The sequence below is a fragment of the Triturus cristatus genome, chromosome 7 (assembly GCF_964204655.1).
Source record: "Triturus cristatus chromosome 7, aTriCri1.1, whole genome shotgun sequence".
Taxonomy (NCBI): Eukaryota; Metazoa; Chordata; class Amphibia; order Caudata; family Salamandridae; genus Triturus; species Triturus cristatus.
In genome coordinates, this window is record NC_140590.1 from 1,016,553,323 (window position 1) to 1,016,576,097 (window position 22,775).

A 22,775-nucleotide genomic window follows, 5' to 3' on the forward strand; every position below is an offset into this window, starting at 1 on the left:
CCTACAATTGGCGTACTGCGCGGTGTCGGACACGTGCTGGTGGTGCTGCAGGCGGTAGGACGAATGTTGGACTTTGGCCCAATGGTGTTGCAGGTGTCTGACATGCATCCATCACCTGCATGGGTGGGACTTGTGACCTGCGTCTCCGCTGTCTTTTTGCAGTTGGCGCTTCAGCAGGTGGTGGTGGTGGAGGAGGTGGTGAATGCGGCTCTGCCGGAGTATCGACGTCCGAATCGGCTGGTGTCTCTGATATGATTAGCTGGCTGCTGTCATCGGAGTCGCCAGGAGATGCATCTGTGTGTGAAACTGTGCATGGTTAGTGGGATTGTTACTCCTAAGGTGTATTTTACTACATACATGTCCTACTATGATTCACTAAATTAAAGTCTATTTCTAGCTTCTACAGATGTCTTGACTACAGTATATTTTTTCTTCCTGTACATGCACACCGGCCTGACATGACTACGACTCCCATGATGCACTATTGTTATGAGTGAAGATGTGTGGGGCAATTCTGCATGCACACTGTGATCGTGCTGGGGGTTTGGGAATGGTTGTACGCATTGCTGAGTATGGGCACAGACATGCATCTTACCTTGGGCACTTGTGGCTGCGCCGGAGGTGTCTATCTGTGTGACTCCCACCACGGCCTCTGGCTCGGTGGTCCCTTCTACCAGCTCCTCCAGGGCAGTGTTTTCTGGCACTGTAGATGGTCCCCCTCCTGTTCTAGCAGCCTCCCGGAGCCTTTCAGCGATCCTCTCCTTGGCCCGCTTCCTGAGGTCGTACCACCTCTTTTTTAAATCGTCGATGCTGCGGGGCGTCACTCCCACCCCATTGACCCTCTCTCTGATGAGCAGCCATATGCGACGCTTTTCACCCTCTGGCACCTTTAGGGACAGCTTCCCGAACAGCCGATCGTGTTTGCTGCTCACCCCCTCGATCAGGTGCTCCAGTTCCCGGTCGGAGAACTTGCGCTTTCTCTTTCTGGCAGATTCTGCGCTGGCTGGTGCATCTTTCTCCATCCTGGTTGGGTAGGGTGGTAGTCCCGTCAGTGGTGTATCACTGGGCTCAGGCTGTCTCCAGTTCCTGCTCCTGTTTGCTCCTCAGCCGAGTGAATGAGGGTGGGGCTGCTGTACTTCCTGGTTGTGATGTCATTAACCCACTCCCGGAGCGACCCGTTTTTTGCAAAATCGCTACTACCGATTTTGCAATTACCGATTTAGCTATTACCAGAATCGGTATTAGCGATTTCGGTAATACCGATACCGCAATTGGCTAAATCGGTGTTTGCTATACTCGCTATTGTTGATTCGGTAAATATTAGCGATTGTTAAGGAATCGCTAATTTTTGCCGAATCGGTTGATGCATCCTGAAAAGCGATTCCCTAATAACGATTCCTTATATATCGCTATTAAGGAATCGCTATTGGATTTGTTGATGCATGTGCACCATAGTTACTTATAATACTGGCTGCTTGATTATTACAAGTGGGATTATGCACTTGAAATGTAATCAAATAATGGTTGGACCAACCCATAGGCAAAATGTCCAAGATATTAAGAAGATGGTCCTCCGAAAAAATTAAATCAAGTGTATGTCCTCCCTTATGTGTTGCTTTGACAATCCGCTGGTAAAGGTTAAAGCCTTCACATGATTGGAGGACAATTGGAGTGCCTTTGGCGTGCCAGCTGCGCACGTTCGCGCCAGCGTGTCCTTTATAGTTGTAGGACCCAAAAGGCTATACCGCTAACCTCCTAAGATGGCGGGTCCGCTCTTACAGACGGACACCGCGAGGCCAGAGTGAAGACAGTCAGTGCCTACAGGTGGGTCTGACAGTCTAAAATTCAAAGCAATCGATTTCTGTATATTTTTAAAAGTTTAAAAGATTTCCTTTTTTTAGTTAAAAAGGATTCCGATAGTCAAATTATTGCCCCCATACCACTGTGCAAAATCGCAAAAAAAAATAGCAGCTCCCCAATAGCTCACAAAACACAATGACACAATCAATGTCTAGGCAGTTCTTACAGCATTAGCTCTTGTATAACCAGATTATTGCAGCCGGCCAAAAATACATCTGTTTCTAGGTCGCAAGAATGGTTTTACGCGTGCCAGAATTCCCTCATAGCGAGAGCTTCACGACCGCCTTGATAGTGGAACTTTATTGCAACGAGGCCAAACAATGTTTAACCAAAGCGTTGCACATTTAAATATGAAAAATTCAGGCAACGTTATAGTGCTCAGCACAGTGGCCCTACCGCTTAAGCAAAAGTGCTAGTGCATGGTCACTTTTGTAAAAGCATATTATTGCACCCGGACTACCAATTAGAAAGTACTAGTGTTTGGACCTTGAGCAGATATTAAGCACTTTTTAGTCACATGAGAACATTTTGTTATGAACGGCAGGAAGTTCATAGGTCCACAGGTCTACATTTCCTTTACAAGCCAGGACGCACTAGAAAAACATTTCAAGGTACACTGAATGCTAGAGGTTCGCTACTTCTGGCCGGGGTCGGAATGTATTAAAGCCACTAAAGTGGCTCCACCTTATGCTGCGGACGATTAACGGCGGCTGTGTTTAAGTCGTGTATTTAAATTGAGGTGGATGAAAGTTATAATAAAACTCCCCAGAAACCTAGCTAGTGCATCTGCCTAGTTACTCTCCAGTCCACACATATATGAAGATACTCGATTAATAATTTGGTCAAGATCCGTACGCATGCACGGAGACAGGGCATTTTTACAATTTCTAATGGCATGGGCTTTAAAAAGCGGGCATAGATATCCTCTTCTGGCTTTCATTATGGAAGTCCAAAGGAACATGAAATGCGTTATGGACTCTACCCCTCCCCCTCCCCCCCCCCCCCAAAATCACATCCACAACTAGGAGAACTACTCCTGCCTTTGTGCCATGACCTAGTGTTCTGCTTCTCTAGCAAAGTATCTAGTCCAAATTTAACATACAGTGATCTTTTAAAGGGGGAGGGGGGTGGTAATTTGGTTCAAATATGGTTCTACGGTAGAAAGGGTCTTTAGTGTCCAGGAATGCTCTAACTTCGGTCCTAGAAAATTTGTGCTTATATATTGCCAGAATCTTTCTTTCATAACTTAACCAGTGCCTTTCGTCATTCTTTCTGGTTCAAGCCAGAAGTCAGCACATCCTATAGTTTGCAGGATGTTCGCCATATGACTATACCAGGGTAATCTGACTTGTTTGGCTTGGATCCAGATCTCTCGTACAGTATTCAGGTAGGGTTACAGCTCAGGTGTTGTCCATATTCTCACCCAAAATATGATGGGACAAGGTGCTGCCTGCAGATCAATAGATTTAATATCAAGCTCATGCCTTAGTGTGTCCATGGCCCATAGCTCTGCTCCGTACAGGCTTGCGGCAAACGCTCGTGCTCTATAGGCTTCAAAGGGAGGGGGCCAATCAATATGCTCCCTTGACTACTGGCGAAAGCAAGCACCCTGCCAGCATAGTGGCTCAGTGACACCTCGCCCTTAAGTAGTTGAGCGGACCAGGTCAACTTAGAATCGACCCTCACTCGTAGATAATCATAGTTTCACACGATCCAAGGATGCTCCATAGATTTTTAAGGAGTTCCTCAGTTTAGTACTTTCTTTAACAATCATGTATTTTGTTTTGGCAGTAACGATCTGTAGGTCCTTATTATTGCAATAGTTTTCGAATGCGTACAAGAGCTTGTACATGGCTAATTCTGTACAAGACAGGAGTACAGTGCCCTCCGCGAAAAGCAGTGTTGCAATTAATTTTTGGGCCCCTACAAACTAACGTTGAGATTTACAGCCCCCAGGTAGTCGGCAACATCATTGATTAAGATATTAAATAATGCTGGGACCAGTACACATCCTTGTCTGATCCCAATGTTTATGCAAAACTTTTGGTGACTTCCCCATCTGGTGCATACCTGACTGATGAGGTGTTGTAACTGTATAATTCCTTACTAGCTGACACTAGTTTTGCTGAACAGCCTTGAGTGAACAAAGTTTGCCAGAGTAACTCGCAGCTTACAGTGTCAAAGGCAGTTTTTAGGTCTATAAAAGTCAGGTACAGCTTTGACTTTTTAATGCTGGTGTATTTCAGACAGCTATTACATAAGTGCATTGCCTAGTCAATTGTTTGTTGCCCTTTCTGGAAGCCTGCTTGTGCGGCATTAATTATCCCATTTTCGCTTAGCCAGTCATCTAGACGGGTATGCAAAGCTTGGCGTGTTTTTTCCCGGCTGCATCAAGCAGCGAAATTGGACGATAATTAGAGGGGTCCTTTCTTGTGTAGGGGAACAATTATTGCAGAGTTCCAGAACTCTGGGACCTTCTACTGGAGACAAATCACATTGTACACTGCAGTCAGTATAGGTGCCCAGGAGATGATCTCCAATTTATACCTAGCTGCAGGAATCCGATGAGGACTTGGGGCCTGGTTTTGTTTGTAGCGGAGGATTGCTGATCCTACTTCACTCTTGGAAAATTCCTTATTTATTGTTTCACCTACATAAATCATTAATACTGGACAGCTTCAAGACTCCTCCAACCGACAATCTTTGTTATGGCATCCCCCCTTCCCGGTGAAGGACCCACAGCACTAGGGTTACTCTGGCTAGGGAGACTATATTGCGTAGAAAAATGGTTAAACCAGGTAACAGGTATGATGATTTTTTCAAGCTGTCTTGGGGTTCCTGGTGTTCTCCACCGCACTAGCTCCCAGAAGCGCCTAGTGTTTTTATTTCCTATGGCTTCCATAAGTGCTATCTAGGCCTTAATTTGGACTTGGCTTTTTTAACTTTAATAAGGCTCTTCTATTTTTGCCTTTGCTCTTTTAGTTGATTATCCCCTTCCAGAGTGATATACCTTACTTTTAATTCCAAAGAAAGTGCAGATTTTAGCTGCCACACTCCTCATCGAACCACTCCATATGCAAGATGTTACAATTACTGGTATGCCTGTTTCCACCATCTAGTTGTCGACCACCATACCCCGGAGACAAAATGATTAAAGTCTCAAATCTGATAATCTCTGGGTCATTTAGATTACCAAACTCCTTGCAATCCATGAATGCTTTTTGCAGAAGATTCTGAGCTCTATCAGGACGTATGTGCACCAGGCCCTGACTATCAAGGCCAGTAAGTGCCAGATAGGCAGGGCCGGACTGGGAACCAAAACTAGCCCTAGCAAAGTGCTCGCCGCCAGGGGTTGAGGGGTGCGGCCGAGCTCTTTGCCAAGGCCGGTTTCAGCCGATTTTGTTACAGGGACCGAAATCGGCCTGCAACAAAAACGGCCCCAGGGGGCTTAAACCAGCCCCCACCCTGGCGACTCACCGGGGAAATGCCTGGTGCCCGCTACGGCCAGTCCCGCCCTGGAGATAGAGCAGAGCTCTGTGGTTTATCTGAGCCACATGGTGGGTGGGGGCAATGTGCATCCCCTCCAGGCCAAAACTGAAACTATCCTGGCCTGGCAACCCCCTAAAACACAGATTGAGGCGAGGTCCTTCCTGGGCCTCACAGGACACTTTCAGAGGTTTGTAAATGGATATGGCACTGATGGAGCAAGGTTTTGTGGAAAAGAGACTTGCTCAGATGCAATTCACTTGTTTAACTTACTAACGAAGTTATTAGCAAAGTATCGTGAATAACTAATACGCACAACATGAACATGTGGGTTAGTGAAGCTTGCTTATGTGTGTACTAATGCGGATAACAATGAAGACGGACTAATACCACTTTAAATAGGGAACTGTTGTGCGCATGCATCAACTGCATCTACGTAGCATGACGCATTAATGCTTGGAGGGAAATTCTGGCGCATGAGCAGATGACACTAAAACGGAGTCTTGAAGACTCGCGTGCATGGCATCTACTTACTTGAAACGAAAACAAGCTATTTTACTAACGCTAATGCGGGAAAAGTATTAATAAGTAAAGGGGAACAGAGTAGAGGTGGGTGGTAACTGGATTAAGCGGAGTAATGCGAAGTCCGCGCATGCCCATTGAGTGAAGCCATGAAGGCCATGACTGTGCATTTGAAAAGGAGACAAGATTGAGGAATACCGCATGGGAAAGGATGGTGAAGAGTTCAACGATGAAGACTCTTATTCAAAATTTTATTATATTGTTTCAAAGTGAAATGTGAATGCATATGGGAATCAAATTTATGAATAATAATTAAGGGGATGGGTTTACGAACAATAGTTGAACTGATTTTAATAACGGGTAAGAATGGTGTGATGGAGCTTCCCCCTTGCCTGACCAATCATATTTTGTATTTTTACGATATTGAAACTTTAGTGGGTGGAACATGAAGAAACAAAAGGTATAATTAAGATAGCCTTAGTTAGTTAGAAGAAGAGATTGCTATGCTGGATGCAGTCTTGCTGTGGGAGATGCTGATGCTGGGAGAGATGGTGTGAGATGCTGATGAAGAGCCGAATGCAGAACTTTCTATCCTAATTTAATTGGGTTAGATCAGAAGATCGCAGAAGAATCTCGAGGAGGAAGAGTGTCAGAGAGGGGTGCGGCGCAATCGCCGGTATCCTAGAGCAGTCAACTATCCTGTCCTGAAGTCTTTGTCTCCCGACCTATCCCAGGGGACTCTTACCAGCCCTTTGGCCAGGGGGTTGATTTTTCACACCATCCTTGGTAAATATAATTTCTTGTTATTGGTTGATGTTTCTTTTCTCTCTGCCCTCTCCCTTTCTGAGCATCGATTATTGTACGAGTCCGAAGTATATGCTTGTTGTTTATGAATCAAATTTTCTCTCCTATGAATGTCGGTGACTGCACTGTATTTTGAAATAATTCACATACATTTATTTTAGATAAAGATTTAAAACTTCCTGAGTCTGTGGTTATTTATTTTTAAATAAAGTTAAAGTTATGTTAATTATCACCATCAACTAGTTCAACTAATGGTCCATCGACCAGAGGAAAGAACTTGTTGTTCTGTGAAGGGTTAGTGATGAATGAGAGTATTGAATAAACTCATCCTAAACAGTTTGTGAAAATAAAATGGAAACCCCCTTAACCGACCAGCGTTTACCACTTGTGAGTTTATGGGCCCAGGTGAGTATATGGTAGTGGAGTATATGTTGTTGGTAAACCGCTGGATCAGTTTTCTGGTAGCAGAGGATGGTTTGGCACCATTGTTGCCCCTTAACAGAGCGGACTTTAAAGACGCAGCCTAGATAGGTGATCTGGACAGAGGCCTGACAGAAAGCCTTGGATACCCTCAAAAGGATATGTGTACAGCACATGTAATCAAGGCTCCTTGCTTCTCTAGAGAGCTCATAGCGCAAACAGACACTACAGAACATGGCATAGGAGCGGTTTTAGCACAGTTAAATGAAGAGGGCCTAGACTAGCCATTAGCCTCCATTAGCACAATGTTACTTCCACGGGAACAGAGGAGGAGGCAATTGAAAGGGAGGCCTTTGCTGTGGTCTGGGCACAAAAGAAGCTGAGACCATATCTCTTTGGGACCCACTTACGGGATCAGACAGACCACATGGCCCACAGATGGCGTATGCAAATGAGTGGTGAGAATCCCAAATTGTTGAGGTGGTCCATCTCCCTACTTTACAGTGGAACATAGTCCTGGGTCAGACCACATCAATGCTATCCAGTTTCTCCTGCCTTAGTGATGAGAGCTTCCAAGAGATTGGGTAGATCTCCCCACTTATAGCTAGGAAGACACATGTTAGACCGGTCAGCCTTAGGGCGATCTTCCCCCAAACATTTTACCTTACTCCTCCATTTTTACAGATCTTGTTTTGGCTGGCCTTAGGACTCTGAACAATTTACCTCTGCAAACCAGTGCCAAAGTGAAAATGAATGAAATGAAAAATGAAAATGAAAAGAGGAATTTAATAAAGCGCACTGCGGCCAAAGCGGCTTCCTGGCGCTGGGGGCTCAAACATGCTCACAGAAAAAACCCAAAAGGACTAGCCGGGAAAAGCCTGGGAAAAAAGAAAAGTTTTGAGGGCCTTACGGAAGTGACGGTAGATGGGGATGGAGCGGATAGCAAGAGGAAGGCTATTCCAAAGCTGAGGGGCCAGAACCGAGAAGCGAGTGCCCCCGGTACGAGTTTTACGAAAGCGGGGAATGTGAAGCAAAGACAATGATGAGGAACGAAGAGTGCGAGCGGGGGCATGAGAGGTGATAAGGGAGTTAATGAACAGTGGGGCAGAACGATGGTGGGCCAGGAAGGCCAGGCAGGCAAGTTTAAAAGAAGATCTGAAATGTACTGGGAGCCAGTGGAGAGATCTAAGGGCAGGAGTGATGTGAGAGCATTTGGGTAAGTGCATGTGCTCACGCCTTAAAACATGGTAACAATGGCTCATACCCAATTGACATATTTAATTTACTTATAAGTTCCTGAACAGCCGAGAGGGCAGGGTGCAATGTATTTAAAAAGAGGGGCACGTACTTTTAAGTTTTACATGTCCTGCTAGTGAAAAACTCTTAAGTTCGTTTTTCACTACTACAAGGCCTACCTCTCTTATAGGATAACATTGGAGTTGCCGTATTACATTCTTGAAGTGTATTTTCCAAAAGGGAATAGGTGACCAGTTCATTCTTTGGGGTCTCTGGAATCACAATTTAAAATTCTAACTTATGGTGAGGTCTATTTTTAAATTGCACTTCTGAAAATGCCACGTTTAGAACATTGGCATTTTTATGCCTTAGCCATTTAGTGCCTGTAGCCTGTCTCTGGTCACATGACTGCGTGTAAGTGACAGTAGGGTTTTGCGCATTCCTCCTAGAAAGCCACACACAACAGAGAGCTTTGTGTTCCTAGATGGGCCATAACTGGCTGGATGGGGTAGAAGGAGCTGGACACAGCCACACTTACACTTTGAATAGGTACCACACAAAGGGCTGCATACCCCCTGTAGTTCATCTGGAGCCAGGACAGGGAAGGCAGGATGTTGGGGGAACGTCAAAGGGAAACCTCTAGAAGCTCCCGCAATGGACGTCAAACCCAAACTCTTCAGTACACTTCTGGACCTGTAGATACTCTGCCAGGAAGAACTGCTTTGCTGCTACAAGGACTGCCACTCTCCAAGACTGCTGCTCTGCTGTGCTGTCCTGCTGCCCGCTTTCCTGAGGAAGAAAAATTGGACCTGCAACTTCATAATGAGCCCAGGACCCCCAGAGTGACTCCAAGGGCTAGTCTGCTGGCCTCCTGATATGAGCCTCAGGTACATGAAAGGCTCCCCAACTAGCTCCTGGACCTAGTTGCAGCAAGTTGCTGTCTCGGTCAGATTGGATTGATATTCTAGCATAGGTAAGCATGATCCCAATACCACAAAGGAGAGGTCATTTGTAATGGGATATCTCTTTCATAGCAACCAATATTTCCTCTCAAAAAGGCCAGAGAAAGGGTAGTCTTAAAAGATAGGAAGAAAATCTTGTTATAAACCCATACCCACCAGCATGGTGGTGTGGAATTCGGTAAGAAAAGGTCTAACCTTGCTGGCTGGAGATACCAATCAAACATACTTACAATCACCCTCTCTTCTATGTACACTAGAAGATCCTTTCTTGATATCTTGTCAGAGTAATTCACTGGGCGTTTGGTCCTCATAGGTGGATAAGGCTGCCGTGTTATACACCGAATGGTTAGACTCGGCCTGTAAAACATTAGTCCCAATTAGAATGTGCACTCCTAGGAGGACAACACCCTCAGCCCCATGGTATTCTGATAGTTTAAAACTACAAAAAACTGAATGCAAACGATTGGAACGCGCATGGAGGAAAGGGTATACTAACTCTACTAAGAAGGCCTATAGGGATAGTCTCTTCAGCTATAAAAAAGCGCTTTTTGAAACAAAAAAGAAATTCTATGGGGAACAGATTAGTAATGCGAAATCTTCCGTAAAAGAACTTTTTAATACTGTTTTAAAACTTACAACACCTATCACGGCAAAACCTCGGAGCAGCCCTGAATTCTGTGAAATTCTTGCCTCCGCTTTTCGGGAAAAAGTTGGCACCATCTTCTCATCTTTCAGCGCACTGCCAAAGGATGGCATCAAGATTGGTGTCTGGCATTCTCCCAAGGACACCAAGATAATCCCCACCTTTGATAGCTTTGCGACAGTGGATGCCCTAGATGCTACTAAGCTTCTGCGGGCAATTCAATCTGGGTCTCCTTTAGATCCGTGTCCAGCATCAGTAGCTAAACTAGTCCCGAATACTATTGGAGCGGCCCTTGCTCCTGTTTTTAACAATATTTTTAAGTCTAGTCTGTTTCCCAAAGTTTGGAAAAAAGCCTCAATCCTTCCTCTTCTTAAGAAAGCTAACCTGGATCCTAAGGAGCCAAATAATTATAGACCTATCTCTCGTCTTCCCTTACCGGCTAAGATGATTGAAAGGCAAATGAACCTTCAATTAAGCTCCTTTATTAATACCAATGGGCTTTTAGATATCACCCAGTTCAGTTTCCGCACAGAACACAGCACAGAGCGGACGCTGATTAAGTCAACCGAGGAAGTTAGAGAAGTACTAGATCAGGGTGGAGCTGCGATTCTGATTATGTTGGACCTCTCGGCGGCCTTTGACACGGTCCACCATGAAGTATTGTTGGACCGGCTAGGCGAAAGGGGGGTTACAGGCAAGGCTCTTGCCCTTCTAAAATCTTTCCTCACCAACAGAACCCAAACAGTATACATGGGTAAAGATTGTTCAAAGTCATTCTCTCTGCCCTGTGGGGTTCCACAGGGTCAGTGCTCAGCCCCAAGCTGTTTAACATATATGTGTCTCTGCTGGCAGCCCTCATACGATCATTCGGCTTCCAGCTGACCTCCTATGCAGATGACACACAATTAGTGTTATCAATACAAAAGGGCAAAAAGGCTGAGACTGGCCGGGACTGCTATAACTGCATGCAGTCTATTGCAGGCTGGATGTCAGCAAACTGCCTCAAGCTAAATGCAGGGAAGACAGAGGTGATTATCTTTGGTAATCCATCAAATCTCTGGTCAACCGACTGGTGGTCTGAAGCACTGGGTCCACCTCCAGCTCCCACCGATAAGGCAAAAAATCTGGGAGTGATGGTGGACTCCAGACTGTATTTCGGGGACCAGATCAGCAGAGTGGTATCCTCCTGTTTCCATCTCCTTAGGATTATGAGGAAAATCAAATATTTTCTTCCGGAGGATAGTCTTAGGACAGTAATTACTGCGCTCATCTTGTCTCGCCTAGATTATTGTAATGCCCTGTATCTAACATCCAAAAAAGGCAGCTCAACCGACTGCAAGTGGTACAAAATGCAGCCGCTAGGGTCCTTCTGGGTATCCCTAGGTTTGTCTCAGCCAAGAAGGAACTTCGGGACCTCCACTGGCTCCCAATGAAACAACGTATGGAATTTAAGGCCCCCTGCCTGGTCTTTAAGCCCCTTGAGTGGCATGGTCCTGCCTTTATGAGACAACATCTTCAATAGTTCATTCCCTCCAGGGCTCTACAGTCAGCTGAGGCGAATCTGGTAAAAGTTCCACGCGTTAAAACTGCTAGTTGGGGGGGGGCAGGAGCTTCTTCTATTGCGCCGCAAAGGCCTGGAACAGTGTCCCCCTGCAGCTTAGAGGAGCAGTCGGCTCCTAGAGTTTAGAAGGGGCCTGAAGACTTGGCTCTTTTCCTAATTGGACTTTTCTCTCTCTACCATGTAGTCAACGTTTCAGCACCAGGACACCTTAGGATAACAGTGCGCTTTATAAGAATCATTAACATAACATAACTGTATTTGGTATATCTTTGTCAAGTATACCCCTTCATCAGTCTATGAGTACCCAAAATCTTACTGTTTAAGGTTGAATAAATCATTATGGATAATACCTTGCTAAAAATCAACCTAGCTACACATTGAAGATAATCCCAATGTTTCTTCTGCAAAATTGAAATTAAATTTTCTTGTCAAAATCCTGAAAAGGGACACTCGGACTCCATGACACCTACCTCTAGCAATCCAAAAATTAAAGGAAACACACTAACTACTTGGAAATAACAGTATGACATTATGTTTGTATTCATTAATGATAGAAAGACCCAAGGATGATATACTCCATTGTTAAATAGCAGCTCCATGGCTTTGAACATGCATGGCCCTATGTGGAGTTCCTTGTTAAGTCAGCAGGGCGATACTAGGACTGAAATTAATGATTCCTCCCATTATTTTGAATGATCACATGCTAAATTCTCCAGAATGTGAATAACTTGACCCACCCAGAGTTACTGGGTCCTTTAATGCAGGTTTTCACAGATTCTCAGTAGTTTAACACTGATATTACCCACCTGCTCTGAGCAGACTTTAAATATATCTTGGTGGCTGGGGTTGGTCGCAGGTGCTTAGATGCCTCTTCCCACCACCATGCTAGAAGAGGTGGTTGGGCTGAGCCTCTGCCCACAACGCCTGCCCCTCTCCTCCCATAGTTTTACAAGTTGTGGATAGGCAGCCAGTAAACCCAGGCATGGTGTTTTTCCAAAGCCAGTTATTTTCGGCCCGTAATCATCAGGCCACTCTTAATTCCCAAAAGCACTTTTCTTGTGCAACTAGTAATTGGGGCTGCACCTACTTTGGTAGAACTAATTTTCAATGAGACATCAGCATGGTAGCAAAATTGGGGCTTGAAATGTGCTAGATTATTTAGAAAATGTTCGAAATATGTTTGGAAAAATGAAACTGTTCCATATTTTATATAGCAGTATTTTCATAAAACTAGACAATAGATAACAAGCCAGTTGGAAAGAAAAAGCTCAATGATCAAGTTGGAATTATTAATATTTCCTGTCCATTCTAGACCTTCAAACCTAATGTACATAGCAGAGTTTAAAATGAAAGCTTTAGTTATACACTTCAGAAATGCAAACAATGGTGCTCATTTAAGCCTAAAAATAAGTGCAATGTAACAATCAAGGAAAACTATGAAATGTGGGAAAAGTTTATTAAGAAGCTATATTTACATGCATTCCTACAAACAACTGGCTACACATCTCATCTTATGTAACTGTATCGGAAAGCTTTGATTAGTTCTGTAGAGCAAATCTCTGTCTGGCAGAAAGTTAATTAGTAACTCACTTGGAACCAGAAGGCATGTGCCAGTAAGTCACCTGTTTGATACCATGATAGAATGTGAGATCAACATTGGTCAAAGCTCACAAGACTTCCACATTCTGTATCTCTTCTGCCATGGTGGCTGCAGCTGCCAGCCACTTAACTTTTACACCTGCTTTTTCATGTGAGACACAGTCAAGATAGTGTCTAAATGATCATTGATCACAAAAGTCTGCAGTTGGGTGCTATGAAGAGATGGGATACTGGCATGCTATGCTGATTGGTAGTTTGTTGTAGTCAGATTGGGGGCATGATAACATACAACAAGTCCACCAGTACTTTAACAGTTGCATAGTCAAATTGTTCCAATTATTTGAAAGAATAAGGAAAACAGACTGTCCTTCAGGGATGAAAAAAGTTTGAACTGGTACAATAAATTCATGACCCGTCCTTGACAGACCAACAACCAGGATTTCTTCAAGAGTATGGTAGATCCTTTATTTTGCCTGTTCTCTGCATTGTTGAACATAGACTGATCAATCAACAGCCATATCAGATGGTCTACTCCCCAACAACATTATCACATAAAATATCTAAGATGAAGGTAATTTGTTGCATAGAAAACCAGAAGATATTGTGTCAGAACTGCAGGTAACAAATGTAATGGCTTGAAGAGATATCTTCGCATTTAAATATTCCATGTTATAAGTCAGATGTAGGACTTAAATTCGAGACTGCTATCAACTAGCCCTTCTGGGAATTTTGCAGCTTGGAATCTATTGTAAAAGTGGATGAAATACATTGGTGTACAATGGTGGTGTCACAAAGAATGTTATTCCTATATCAGGCTGCAATATGTTTTGAGAGAGTAAATATTTTAATCATTTTCACAATACGATTTCCAGGTTCATTTGAGATAATAAATGCAGCAGAATAGGGCATTAATAATTAAGCTAAATTTGAGAGGAATGTGGTTGGGCATTACTTGCTATTCACAAGCATTAAGCTGCTGCTTTCTCATATTTTTGTGTGTTGATGTATACTGATTTATGCATTTGCTAAAGTATGACTATATTGAAACATGTTTCCGATTTATGAATTGTAATACTGCCTTTTTGAACTTCAAAGCTCTAAAGTCTAAGGCAGTACCATATTTGGTTAATGTTGGATACAAGACGAGACAAGAAATATGCTCAGCAGAATGGAATCGGCAAGGTTCTTTTCAAAATCACCTGACTATTCCAGAAGAGAAAGCAAAGGTGGGAAGTACATAGTTGTTGCACACTCTATATCTCATAAATGCTACAGTTCATTAAAGAAAGTAGAATAAAACACTTATTTGACATAACGACGGATTATGGTTTACACACAAGTAGCTTTATTAGAATAAAATCTCAACGAAAGCATTTAAATTAATGCATAGTGAACCGATAGGACTCAAATGCTAAATTAATGCAGTATTTATGTTTTGTCACCTTCCTTTTACCCTTGCTTATGTAAGCAGAAAGCACCCAAAGGTCAGTGTGGAAGATGTCCGAAGTGTGATAACTTAAATGAACATACAAAACATGTGTTTCTTGCTCATCTCTTAGTGTGCTCTGAGCAATTTCCCCTGTGTCACCAGATTTGAAAATTATACGGCTAGGTTTTTATTGGGGCACTATGCATGGTGTGGGGAGAAACTAGATGTTTTATTATTTTTAGTTACTCTTGATGCATGCCCAGTAATTACAGAAAATTGGAAATTGTGGTCAGCTACTGTCTTTGTGGAGGATTATGGTACATGGCGAATTATTTTATGCATGACCCTTGAATGCTAGGTTTGGATGTATAGGGGGCGAATATACAACTCATTTATATAAAATATGTGATTCAAGGATTATATATATTAAGACATTTGTACAAGTGTGCACTTTATATCATACAGTTTTTAATATTTCGTTAGAATCGTGTAACCATTTGCATTCGTGCATACCTAATAACCTAAAATCTCCTTTGGCCATCCTTTCCTTATTAATTGTTGTTTGATGCAAGCATGTATTTAATGATTCAAGCAGTGCTTGAAACAGACATACAAATGTGTTGGTATTTAATATGTTAGAGTACCTGTTTGTTACTGAGAAATGCTTGTACCTTTCCATTAAAAGCATTGCACCGGTGTCAAAAATAAAATAGCTTGTAATTTCCTTTTCACATTAAAAAAAAGTGCAGGTAATGAGTACCTGACAGTACCTGTCCATTAAATAATTTCGGTTAAGGACATTTAAAGTTTTTCATTGTGTATTGAGAATTTTGTTTCTAAATGTATTGATGCTGGTTTTCAATAGTCCTTTAAATTAAAAAAATATAGAAATGGATGAATAAATAAACACCATTACCATCAAAACTACCTTTGATCAACCCATATCTTAAGATATATGGGCTTACTCCCCAACTTTGTTTATCAAAAAAGTAATAACGTTCATATTTTTATTCCCTTACTAAAGAAAAAATAGCATTTGATGCAATTTCCCATTCATTGTTTTTGCAAACACATTTAAGAAAAGTTATACTGATTAGTACATAGTAAACCCTAGCACAGTTCTTTCATACCTTCTTCAATATCTTAACAGACGGATTTAATAATGGTCTGGAATGCCGGCAACTTTAAGATTCTTCTCTTGGTTTCTAAGTGTCTGTTTCAATTTTGAGAATTTCTGGTGGAATTATTTTTTTGGGCCATCTACTCCAGGTGAACAATGCTCTATCCAGCTGATTTTACACATGGATATTGAATAAAGCATATGTGTTCAGGTGAAAGAAGTTCACAGATTGTGAGTCACTCAATCTGCCAAAGGCTCTTGTGCTATTTTGCTTCAATTTCTAAGAAGAATCTTCCTATCTGGAATTCTATGAGCTTTCAAAGAGTAAAATATTTGTATTTCAGGATGCAGAATTCATTGTTGTATTCATGTAATAAACTGAAGTAAATCTCCTATAAGGATTGTGGCCCATTGTGTAGTGGAAATTTGAGAAGATTACCTGTACTCAAACTCCTCATGAGTAAAGGGAAAGCACATTTTGGCTATTTCCAGGTGTCACCAATGTTTGAAGGTAAGATTAGAGTATGCAGTTGAGGTCCTATGCTAACAACCGGAAAAGTTATTTGTGAAAAAAACAAATGGAAAGGAATGCAACAAGTCAGAGGCCAAGTTACTCATGATCACAAATGAGAAAGGAACAGAAGGGGTCACTATCGAATGATAAGGTAGCTAGCAATGTAAGAGGCATTGTGGTAGCCAGTAGGGTGCTAGAGTATCAATATATAAAGGGCTTGTGCTACTACATTATAAATAATTGATCAGATCTTCATTTGAAACATGAGTTCAAATTCTAGAGACCAATTCTTCCCGCACATCAGGACACAAATAATATAAAATGGTGCAGAGTGTAAATGTTATAAACAATAGCATACTATTTAGATGTGTTAAGGCTTTTGTAGGGAAAATGTTGCCAAAGTTGGGCAAGTTCTTAGTGCATGCAAAGTCTGAAAAACGTTATTCTTGAGTTAGCATATGCAATAGGTATTGTTTATCCTGTAAGAAGCAGATCACCAGTTCCTTTCAAAGTTCTTATGTCCAGCTCACCGTGTCCATCCCTGCACGTGTAAAAATAAACACTCTTTTTTTGGTGCCTTTGGGCCTGTGAGGAATCTCTGCAGATGACTTACATCTCAGAGATATTTTTACAGATACTTAAAGGATTAGTGTACAGTAGTATCCTGCCACATAGAAACAATTTTTGATGGCGCTATGCCTACGCATTCACGCATGAGCTGATCTAAAAAGGAACGCGTACCAAGTTAATTTGCATTGCGCTCTTTTATATTTGAATTTAAAGAGTTTTCTTTAAATGTAATTTTAATAATGAGCATACAAAATTTTTAAAAACACTATTAAGTTGTAATTTCAACATAGACACAGATCTCAGAGAAAACGTGCAACCAACCATTACAAATAAATAGTGACAAACATTACCTTGGAGTGTGCCTGACTGCCGCCCCTTCATCAATAGTGGTAATGAGACACGAAAATTGATTTGGTGACACCTGTGAGTACTCCGCACCCTTTGAGCATAGTTCAGCAGCATGTGTATGAAACCGATGAGGTGTCTCAAGGGGGATATCCTTGTTGGGGGAGCTATCTTGGAGGAAAACGTCATCTTCTTCAACAAGAGAAATGGTTGGCAGAGACTGTGATGGAGTCGCCGGATCTAGTTCTGAAGCCTGTGGCACACATACAGCAGATGGTGCACGTGAGGGTGAAGTATCGGCATTTGATACTGTGCCACCAGGCTGTATGGTGCGCGAGTACCTTTGGAATGCTGAGTTTCTCAAGTCAAGACTGCACAGTCCCACCGTGTCTTCACTGGTGGTGTGCCTAGGCAGGAATTCATATCTCTTTTCAGGGCTGTGTTCCAAACTGATTTGATAGTTCTCAGCTGTTGCTGGCTTGGCCAGTGGAGGGCAAAGTACTGGTGATACACCCTGGTCTTCCTTGCGGTGAAGCTGGTCTGTGCTCAGGCTCAACACTGAAAGATGCACGGTTTCAGAAGTCCCAATTTCTTCCATGGACTTTCCTCTCCCTCGGATGGAACAAACACTTTGTTTTCCAGTGAAGAATCGGTCTATCCCTTCTTCTGATGCTGCAAGAGACCTAGAAATTCAATAAAATGCATTAAATTTAAGAGTACATTTTTAAAAATGGCATATATAAAATAAACCAGGATTATTTACCAGACCATGAAATTCCATTCAAGGTGAGGAAGAAGACGTACAGGACTAGAAGTGAGTGAAACGTAGTAAAAAAGGTACTGATTCGATGTGAGTTAGTGAGCAGAGAGTCAGTCAACTTCCATACTAGGCTGTTTCTGGCTGGAGATACTTTTAAGTGAAAAGGCAAGTGCTTTAAAGTGAGCTGCTAAACGATTCTAAAGATATCTAAATGTCACAGAAGTATAAAGACAGTGGTACAGTGGAGCATATTTCAGTGAAAGGGGAACTATAGAATATGGGTTCAAGGGTTAAAACCTCTGAGTGGCGGAGAGGGTTTAGAAGCAACTTAAGGACAATGGTCTTCAGAAAGAGTGGCCCATGCATGCAAAAATCTTCGAGGAAGGGAGGTAAAAATCGATAAAATAATTAAATAGGGAGAAGAGGCACATGGAAAGTGACCATCACCTACGAGTGAAGACTTCGCTTCAGACTAAAAAGCGTTGTACGTTTTGGGAAAACTAGATAGCCCCGGTTCTCATTTAGAGTAAATACCAATGCTCAAGAACAAATATCCTAAGAGCATATGAATCTTAGCCATGGCTGATGCTGTGGAAACCCGGCACTATGCAGCCTAATGGTACACCTACGGCAAGGGCGCAATTGTTTGCTCCTAGAAACAAAACAAAATATTGCTTCAAATATGGTAAGAGGATACGGCTCCTCTGTATAAACCTATTCTTTGCATGCATTTACCATGTCATTCCTACAGGAGACCTTAATATTTACTAGACACCCAGAGTTAGAATATACACAAACAGACACACATTTTTCTTTTTAAAATGAGTATGTAGGGATTACCTCATTTGCAGCCGTTTGCACACATGGACACAATGGCCCTATTCACAACGTTTGGGGAATCACTAGGTGTGACTTAATCTTGTAGTGCTCCTGATGTATGGTCAGTCAATCAGGGAGTAGTGAGGATATATCTTCAAGAGGGATTCCTCAGTTACCCATTAATGAATAGACCAGGACAGGTAGCCTCCGAGACAGAAGATATGGGGGGTGGGGGGCTATTTCTTAACATACTGTCACCCACATCACTCTCTGTGGCATGCTTGATCACAGAGTCCTCACCTGGTAGACTAAACTGTGTACCGGGGACGAACTCAACCCTACTGTCGTGGGGAGCACTTTCCTTTTATGAAGAGACACGTTAGTGTGACCTACAAAACTGAGAGAGCTAAAATGCCTCCAAGTGTTCCCTATATCAGGCAATTTAATGAATGGTCATATAGGAACAGTTTAGAAACAAAAGACTGTATGTGTATGGAGACTCAATGCTTCTTACATCCATCGATCGACATGTTTCAGCTGATAGTTAATCCCTAAACAGGTCAGTCTACTTTCATCTGGACCATTCAGTTACCCAATATTGTACTTCGATCTACATAGTGAACTTTACCACAATCATATCATGCACGCACTCATGCATACTCAAACCAGATCTTTTGTAGTCTGGTATTTCCCGTATTTATAAGTTCTAAAAAAACAGATACAAATTTTCAGTTATTTGGGTTATAACTAAGGCTCCCTGTTTTCCGTTTTTACTGATTTTTACAGATAAATACAGACAGAAAACTTTGTTTTTTTTTCTCTGTATTTATCTTAAAATGTGGATAAAAACGGAAATTGGGTTGCTTTTTGATTAATTCTAAATTCTGTCTGCCAGGCCAGTAGATGTATAGATTGATAGGTAAGGGGGTTAAAAAAGAAGGACATTTTAGTAAAGAGGCTTTAAAAGCAGTAAATATGCACATGGTATGCACCGAAGTTTGCACATTTTCATATAAGTGAATAGATTTATCTTCTGCGGGTGTTCACAGCACTGAAACCTGGCAGGCAGTCAAGCATGAGTGCATATTTATCGGGTAAATAAATGCGGAAATACACCAGTTTCAGCTTAATTTTTCCACAAAACCCAAATAAATATGGATAAATACAGATAAAATTAGCAAAAAATAAATATGGATAAATACAGACGGAAATGGCAAAAAAGTAAATACCATAAAACCGGGAGCCCTAGTTATAACCCACCTGTGTGTCACTGCACACTGTCATGCGAAACTGATTCTCTCAGTGTTGCGAATAGTGATAGTTTTCAACGTCGAAAAAAGAAATGATAATGTAAAGGCACACCCACTCGGCTATTCACACAATCATATAACCTATTTTGTTTTACATGTACAATCAGGCTACAGTAAATGTTCTGCCTCCACCATATCTATATCAATGCTGAAATAGACACATTATTTAGCAGCGGCTTCAAGCAAAATGAAAGCCCTACCCCCTGCAGAATGTGATGAGGACCCCAAGTCTCCCATATCTCACAGATATTAATTGAACTTGGACTGAACAGGGCCGCATTGATGAGTTGGGGTCCCCTGGAAGTTTGGGAACCCCTTGAGCCTCACCGCTGTTTATTATTAGAGCCGGGAGGACCGTGAAAATGACATTTAAAGAGTCCCTAGACTTCAAGTGATAACTTCTTTTCTCAGGGCATTTAATTTAATTAGCTGCATGAGAGGTTACGGGTAAGACGGTCGATATGTCACACATTCTAAGATAAAACAATATTCATATACAAGAAACGGAGCAGAACTTTTCATACTAAGTCTGTAAAAATGTCCTGCCCAACGGACTATGGACATATGTCTGACTCACGCCATCAAGGATCGAGCCCCACCACAAACCTACGTGGATTCCCACAGCTCCCGAATGTTGGATTATGTAGGTCCGGACACCAGCTTATGTTTCCATCGGCCCCAGCATATGTGAGGATGACTTAACTTCATGGAGGCAAACCATAGCCTCTTTTCTGTCACGAGAAGTGCTGACCAACAAGATGAAGGTGGTCCAATTTTGTTAACCGCTTCACATTATTTTCCGCTTCACATTAATTTCTAACAGCGTACCCCATCAACGCGGGTTCTAATTATCAGCCACCATGTTGGTGGTGAATAAAAACAAAATACACAAACTAATTGAAAAATATGGTGAGGTAATGCAAACATATTTTCTCTAGACCTCTTTCATTTATCTGTTGTGTGGTATCTCACCCTTCGATGAGAGTGTTCTCCGTAGTTTTCACCCGAAAAAGCAAGGATAAAGGAAGTGAAATAATAGAAAAATATGGTGAAGATACTTTTCTAATGTAGTGGAGTAGGAAAAATTATTTTACTATCTTACGTAATGTTATAATTGTAGAAGATCATTCTTAAGACGCCTCCTCAAACAAGAATGTAAGGCACCACCATAGCATGCAGAGACATTGTGCATTCTCACCCATCATATATTGTGAATCCTTCCTACTCCATAGTAATCATACCCCAGAACCTCACACTCCTTTGTCTTGGACATTTCAGTGCTGTTTCACAGTTACTAAAACCTTCTACAACTCCATGACAAACATTAGTCAAAACTTCCCAAAGCCGAGTATGCTTGGTGACTCTTAAAATTGGAAGCACTGCAGCTATATTAAAACGTAATGGGACATATCGATTCTGATGGATACTCACACGGATGTCAAATTCATAGATAATACAATTTAATACAACAGGCATTTTTTTAAACTGCATGTTATTCCTACCGGGTATACTACTAACAAATCAAAAATGTTCAAGGTTAACCATTTCAATGGTGCTTATTGTACTGACCTTAGAATGATGAAAGGTTAAGAAGAACAGTCCTGATCTGAAACCCTGATCAGCAGATCAAACACAGATTCTTGCAGTGGAAGCAATAATCCACTAAACAACTAGACCCAGCTGATCATGGGACTGTGAATGCTTAGAATCCATGCCTGCCTCATTGGAGTGAAAACCAGGCAATCCAGTTCCATGTTGCTATGTTCAGACGCCGACCATCTTGATCTCCAAGAAATGGCTTTCAGAACCCTTCAAAATTTAGCCCAGCTTTTTATATGAAATTAAGATCTGCTTGCTACCATCAAAGATGATAAATGGACCCTGGAGCACAAGTTGTGGAATGAAAAAGGTCCTGTGGATAGGAAACCCTGACTTAAAAAGTCTGGACTTGACATCATATAGTCCAGCCACCGTGGGCACTGCTGCTGCTTCAGCATGGCTAAGAGATCTGTATACTAGCCCCTGCCCAGTCTCCCACTGACAGGGTGGGCTGTTATGCTAGCTCCAGTCAAGTGGCTAGGCTAGGCCTCATGGGCTCAGACTTGTGGGCCTTGCGCTCAACAAAACAGCATGAAAAGAATGTGGTCCTCATGAACGAATGCTTGTTGTTATTATTATTATTGGGATTTGTAGAGCGCATGGCTGCCCTAAGTCTTCCCAGGGCTGCGCGGTCAGGTACTGAATACGGGCCAAACCATGTCTTAAATGTATTGATTAAACAGCCAAGTCTGGATCTCTCTGCGAAACTCTAATTCTTTGTCTATCAGTCTGTGTTCTAACAGCAAAGAGTTCCAGAGTTTGGGGGCTAGATGGGAGAAGGATCTTCCTCCCCATTTCTCCCTACTGACCTTTGTCTGTTTTAGGCGTTCTTCCATACTGGATCGCAACGGCCTCTTTGGGATGTAGGGAGAAACTAGCCTCCCAACTTTTTTTGGGCCTCTATTATGCCGTGCTCTATGAATAATAACCAGTGCCTTGAATTTTATTCTGGCTTCTACCGGGAGCTAGTGGAGTCTAAATAAATGCTTTTTTACTGACTCTCGTATCCGGATGTTACACAGCAGCCTTGCTGCTACATTCTGGGCCACTTGCAGTCTCTGGGTGACATATTTAGGTGCCCCCAAGAATAATGAGTTTCCATAGTCCAGTCGCGGGGTGACTAGAGAATGGACCAATGTCCTCCTTAGTTGTATGGGGAGTCTATCTAGTATTTTCCGCAGGCTTCTGAGCATTCCAAAGCAAGTTGCTGTGACCT

General features: G+C 42.3%; 1 protein-coding gene across 3 annotated transcripts in view; it reads right to left on the bottom strand.

The window, feature by feature from the left end:
- SHROOM1 (shroom family member 1) overlaps positions 1-22,775 on the bottom strand; it is a 214,481-nt gene that overhangs the window by 32,506 nt on the left and 159,200 nt on the right. For all 3 annotated transcript variants that reach the window (XM_085618060.1, XM_085618061.1, XM_085618062.1), the window contains exon 4: positions 17,077-17,754. In XM_085618060.1, coding sequence (XP_085474186.1) covers positions 17,077-17,754 — 678 coding nt within the window. The remainder of the gene's footprint in view (positions 1-17,076; positions 17,755-22,775) is intronic.